At 52.1% G+C, this 5,913-nt stretch overlaps 1 protein-coding gene across 1 annotated transcript in view; it reads right to left on the reverse strand.

Moving 5' to 3' along the window:
• Nucleotides 1–5,913, reverse strand: part of DOCK4 (dedicator of cytokinesis 4) — a 274,845-nt gene that overhangs the window by 7,617 nt on the left and 261,315 nt on the right. Inside the window, exons 45-51 of the mRNA XM_023537457.1 lie at nucleotides 5,370–5,489; nucleotides 4,935–5,056; nucleotides 4,495–4,615; nucleotides 3,465–3,546; nucleotides 3,196–3,305; nucleotides 1,853–1,925; nucleotides 77–184 (exon numbers count right to left, since the gene is read on the reverse strand). Coding sequence (XP_023393225.1) covers nucleotides 77–184; nucleotides 1,853–1,925; nucleotides 3,196–3,305; nucleotides 3,465–3,546; nucleotides 4,495–4,615; nucleotides 4,935–5,056; nucleotides 5,370–5,489 — 736 coding nt within the window. The remainder of the gene's footprint in view (nucleotides 1–76; nucleotides 185–1,852; nucleotides 1,926–3,195; nucleotides 3,306–3,464; nucleotides 3,547–4,494; nucleotides 4,616–4,934; nucleotides 5,057–5,369; nucleotides 5,490–5,913) is intronic.

A 5,913-nucleotide genomic window follows, 5' to 3' on the forward strand; every position in this document is an offset into this window, starting at 1 on the left:
CTGAGGACGTCACGAGTTGGAGGAGTCAGTAAAAGTTATTTTGTGCAAGTGATTTCCGAATGCTTCAAATACCCACCAGTGGGTCTTGGCGGGACAGGGGGAGAGATAAGCTTCCCACTGTCCGACATGTTCTTGGCTTCCTTCCCACTGTCCAGGCTCCAGCTGCTAGGGGTGGGGTTCGCCGCTGGAAGGCAACAACACAGCTGAAATCACACGGCCCACTTTGCCCTCGGGACGCTCGAGACGTTAGAAGAAAGTCAGAATGATCCAGAATGAAAAAGGCGGCTGGAGTAGAAACAGCCAGGAAGGCTCCTAAACACTCAGCCTTCATCTGATGGCCTGCCTCGCATTACGGTTGACACTGAATTGGGTGATACCACGTCTGTTTGTTTCTCTCGAGCAGAACTACACGTCTCTACCCTTAGAGCAGAAACTCGCTGAGAATTACCGACGTGTTTAGGTGCTGCGTAATGGCTGGAAGAGGCAGGCACTAGACTATTTTAAAACTTAGTTTTTCGTGGAAATTTCTGGATAAGTGGCCCTCCTAAGGGGGGAAGGCAATGACATGCTAAGGGTACAACTGTTTGGCGGAATTATGGGGCCGCAACGGCCACATCGGCCGGCTGACCAACTCTTTGAGAAAAGGACCCTTGTTCCTGAAATCAGTGCATTATACTGAAGTATGTCCTAAAACAAATAATGTAGAAGGCTGACAGCATCGTTCCTGTTTTGTAATTTGCCTGTTGCATGCTTCAGTGAGATGCAGAAATATGGAGCAGTCCTGTGAGGAACGAGCAAGACAGGTTCTCAGCAGCCTCTCTGCAGGGAGGTTCAGAGCCAGCCTGACAGTTCCTCGCGGGCTCCCTGTGCACACACTGCCACCTGCTGGGCACGTCTGGCGGCTCAACGTTTTTACCATCTTCACTGCTCATTTAATGGGCTGAAACGACCACTTTTAAAATACTTTTTCTCTGTTCCTTTTAAATTCGCTTTGTGGTTGTCTTTGGTAGAGGGGATGAGAAATATACCGTATTCCTAATTTCTCCAGTCAGAGATCAATATTAGACTTGTAACGTTCAAGCGAAATGAGTGTTTTAAAGTAGTTCTGGCTGCGGCCTCACTACTGATGCCCCGGGGAGTTTCAGCGCTGAGTGAGATGCTCAGAGGACCGTGCGGTCCAGCTCCCAATGGGCGACTGACGTGCGCTCCACGGGGACACCGCGCTCGTGCCTCCCGTTGTGGGACGGCTGGTGTTTTGAGGGTGACCCCGAATGATGCTTGCTGCAGGCCCCGCGCCTGCGCAGAGGGGGTCTCGTTTAATCTGCTCTCTGTCCTCTGCCCTGTCCCATGACCGATGCTAACTGGCTGTTCACCGCAATGCCTGTGTTTCTTTTGTGTGTGTGTGACCTTGAGGCACACTCCATTGGGCGCTGGATTGTAATTCTTAAATAGTTTCTGAGTCACCACAAACAACAGATGAGCTAGCAGAACAAGCTTTGTCAGGGGGACAGCGGGTGGGCCCAGGGACCCGACTGGGAGGTGCGACTTTCACTGTCCTGAGCTAGGAGCCTGACTGGCATCACTGCCTCAGGGCGCAGTGCCCGGGTGCCTCGCTGACACCAAAGGCCATTTAACAGAGGTGTTCCTGGGCTGCTCACATTCCGCTGTTCGATCCTACCAGACTGTTTTTAAAGCTTGCATCGTGAGTGACTTTCATTTACCCCCTGCAGAGCAAGTGAGCCAGGAGCACTAGCGACCTGGAGGGAGGCCGTCCACAGACACACGGGACTGGAGAAGATGAGGACAAACGAACCCCACAAACACAGGACGATGAGGGAGCGGCTTCACCTACCTTTCTCGGGGGCGGAGAGGTTGGGGTCGCTGCGTGGCAAGGCCCCGTCTCCCATGTGGTTAAACAGCAGCCTCTGGAAAGGTACAGAGTCTGTTTTTATGACGTAAAATGCTTACATGGACCCCGAGGACACGAGATGGTGACCTCGTGACTGAACCTTTGGTACATGGTTGAGGGTGTGCCTAGGAATGAAGCATTAAATTACACTTAAGGAGAAAAGGGAAAGAGCTTTGGGTTTTGAGGAAGAGAACACTGTGTTTAAAAAGCTCATCTTAGATGTTAAATGAAAATGGTTAATGAGTTTTCGTGACAAAATGTAGGGGAAAAACAGTAGCAGGTAAGCAATGGTGCTCTTTATTCATACGAGCGCTAGACCGGCAGAATGAAATGCGGAGAATTAAAGGACCATTAGCTGCCCCAAAAATCTCCAGCGAACGGGCTTCACATTTTAAATCCTAGATTAGGTTAAAACATGAAATGGTCAATATTCTACAACTTTTAAGCCACAAAAAAAGCCAATTTTACGTGGTTCTACCTAATATATGAAAAGGTGTAAGGCCTTAAAAGTAGATACACCATAGCAATGTGTATTTTTGAAGGTTTGGCAACATACACATGCTTCGAGTTTTTACCAAAAGCAGAAAACCCAGGAGGCTTGTCACGGAAGGCCGTCGGAGGCCGCCATGCTGGCGACACGCCCTCCTGGGGCAGATGGAACCAATGGGGCGATCCCTCCGCTACCCCAAGTGACGAGGGAAACGAAGCGGGTTAGCGCAGGTGAGGCGCCCTGGGACTTCGGGACGATGGCACGATCGGCAAAGAGGAACCGACGGAGCCGGATGCAGCTACGGGCTTCCGCCAGGCCGGCACGGAAAAGCGGTCAGCTAGAGCATAACGACCGCTGTTCTCCCCTAAACCAGGCTCCAACAACTGGTAAACAAGGGGTGCCCATGAATCTTCGCCTTCGAAGCCACCCTTCGAAGCCCCTGAAGTGCCCTGAGCCCTCGCTCAGACTCAGAGGGGCCGCTTTGGCTCCGAGTCCAGGAGGGGGTGATGGCCACACTTGCCGGCTCCTGGGAAGTGCGGGGAAAGCCGCGGGCTCAACCCCGCTCCCCGGATGCATCGGAGCAGAGTGGCAGAGAGGATACAACCGTTTCCCACCTCCCTCGGCTTCCCTGAGCCGCGTGTGTGCATCACAGATGTGGCTCAGAAAGAACCGGCCCCTTCGCCCGCCTGGGCCAACACAGCCCGTCCCTCTGGGCGCTGTGTTTTCATTCAGAAGCAATTCCAGACCTTTCCTCGGGTTTTTTTTTTTCCTAGTATTTCCATCCGCAAACAATTACCTGACAAGGTTCCACAGGCGTGGGGTAGATGGCACTGCACGGTCTCTCTCTTGGGGACAGGCAAGAGTTTTCTCTGGAATGTTTGTGTTTGTCGGACAACAGAGGAGAAGCTGGGAAGAGAAGGAAAGGTCACCGTCCCCGGGGAGGTGGTGGCATAGGACCTGCCTGCAGGGTGGTGGCCGACAGCATGCTAGGGCACTGAAGCCACCGCTGCTGGGGCCGGAAGGCTCCCTGGGCGCCTCTGCGCTACACCACGCCCTGGCACTGACCTCTGGCACTGGACGGAGCAGAACTTGTCACGTTGGGCGAGGCAGAGTGGGTGGAGCTCAAGCTGGAGGTAGATGGACTTGGCTGGAAGCACACAGGAGTTGTTATCACACACTGTTTAGAGGCTTCACGACACGGACATATTTGAAACAAAATCACGGATTTTTTTTCCCTAAATTATTCTCCCTTCCCCCAAAAACACATTTAGAAATATAGAAAAATCTCACTAAACTCAAACTGATAAGAAGGCCTGTCTGGATTAATCAAGAATCTGTGATTTTGACTCCTGCCAAAGCAACCCGGCCGTGCCCATTTCGGCCGCCTCCTGTGACTCAGTGCCAGGCAGCAGGCCCCCCGACGGACAAGCGGAAGGGCTCCCAGCCTGGGGCGCTGGGCGAGCAGGGGGTGCTGCCAACAGGCAGAGACGTGCTTCTCATTTTCCCCAAAAACGTGGTTAAAGCATGTATTTGCAACATGTTTTCGGCCCCTTTGTCAAAGGTCATGGTGAGGACAATTGCGCTCAGTGCTACCTAATTAGCATAACTGCCCTATTAGCAACATCTACGTAAAGTTTCTGTTGCAAGACTGACTCTAAAATCCCTAAAATCTATCTTTCTCCATAAAAATCTTTTTATTGCAGAAATTTTCTGACCTGCACGTAAGTAGGGAGATTTCATAACGGATCCCTAAGCCATGCGTTCTGAAGGAAAGAAGCCACCTAGAAGTGCTACGTGGCGGCGAGGAGGAGCGTGCCCCAGCACCCCCGCCTGAAGCACCAGCGCGGTGTCCCCTAACCCCGCGTGACCCGCCGGCCTCTTCCGTCTCCCGCTCACGCCTTCTGAGACTGGACGGGGCCGTTCTGAATCACCGTTAGGGGCTGACCGTTCTGAATCACCGTTAGGGGCTGATCAGCGTTTAAAGGTAGGGTCTGCCCGTCAGTGACGGCTCATAGGGTCTGTCCGTCAGTGAACGGACACTCACGACTGACACAGAAAAGGCGTAAACACGACCCGACAAAAAGCCAGTGAGTACCTGCATGTTAAAGACTTCGTCAGAGCTTTCGGACTGCCCTGTGATATTGCTTACTTCGGCAGAGGCCTGCGAGGACAGCGACGAGGACGAGTAGCGGTTGACAGCTGGGTAACTTAACGGGCTGTTTTGGGGGGTGGGAAAAACGCTCGTTAACTCGGTCTCAGAGTTGCACTTTATCACACGCTGGCTTGGTATAAAACCAAAGGGAAAAAATTATCCATCCCGTTTGGTTGTCTCCTGTTTGCCTCGATATAATCGAATGTTTGAGTTTATTTATCCGTCATGCTGCAGCAGTGGCAGATGTCTGCAGCTGCCTCGCGGGGTAACTATTTCATTAAGAAGCAGCGGATTTGACAAAACTGTGCCATAAAGAATGAGGGACCGTTCCAGATCAGCTTGTGGGGATGCCGACGTGTACGATCATTAAGATTACGACTTACCTGCGTCTAGGAATTGCCCGGGCACCATCTGGGCTCACAGAAGGAGGTGCCGAGTTCCTGCACACACGAGGACTTCCGTTAGAAAAATGGACCGGGCTGGCTTGCATGTACGCGGAGAAGTCCTACAGACGTGATGAAGAAAAGACTTTAGAAGAGCGATCTCATGGACCAGATCACACCGTCGACGCGCACTCTGTCGCGACGTCTGCTCAGAGCGAGTGTCGGTATGACTGTGCTTTTGTTTTTTTGTTTTCTTAAAAGCTGAGCGTGGCAAAAAGAAGGTAATGCAGTGTTAGTATTTGAGGGCTCTCTGGGAAAACGGTGCAGTTTGGTAGAAAAACCAAAAGATGTCACTGTTGAACACTTCATCATCTCTCTAACAGACAGCAAATGACAGGGGCCTGTGTGTCCCCGCCGGGGACACTGTGGACGCACCTGTATCCCCAAGCTTGACTTCATCACAAAGAACTGGTCGACCAACTTTTTGTGAAGGGGTCTCATATCTTGAGGTACAAACTTCTCATGCACGGCCAAACCAAATTCCAAAATCTGTGCCTTGATAATAATGAAAAGAAAAAAATCCAAATCAGTGTGTAAGGCCACTAAGTGGCTGCCAGGGGCCAGGCACTGTCCCCACGCACTTGGAGAATCCTCTCAATCCGATGAGATGGGGACAATCCTTAATTCACAGCTGAGGGTTCTCAGGATCAGAGAAATCCTCCGCACAGTAAAACGTAAACGGGGATTTGAACTCGGGGCTCTCTAGTTCCACAGGCTTGATTTCCCTACGACCCCGAGTTCCTTTTCCGGGTATTCCACAGATGCAGTAATAACCCTTCTGAGCGGTGATGTGTCTGGCGCTCTGTCCCCCTCCCCCGCCCCCCGGGGGGGTCAGGAGCTGCTCCCTGTCAGGGCTGGTGTTACTAAGGTCTCTTTTCTGGGCGGCCCCCCCTTTTCCGCGGTACTGTTCTCTCTTCCA

Source organism: Pteropus vampyrus, unplaced genomic scaffold (genome assembly GCF_000151845.1).
Source record: "Pteropus vampyrus isolate Shadow unplaced genomic scaffold, Pvam_2.0 Scaffold192, whole genome shotgun sequence".
Taxonomy (NCBI): Eukaryota; Metazoa; Chordata; class Mammalia; order Chiroptera; family Pteropodidae; genus Pteropus; species Pteropus vampyrus.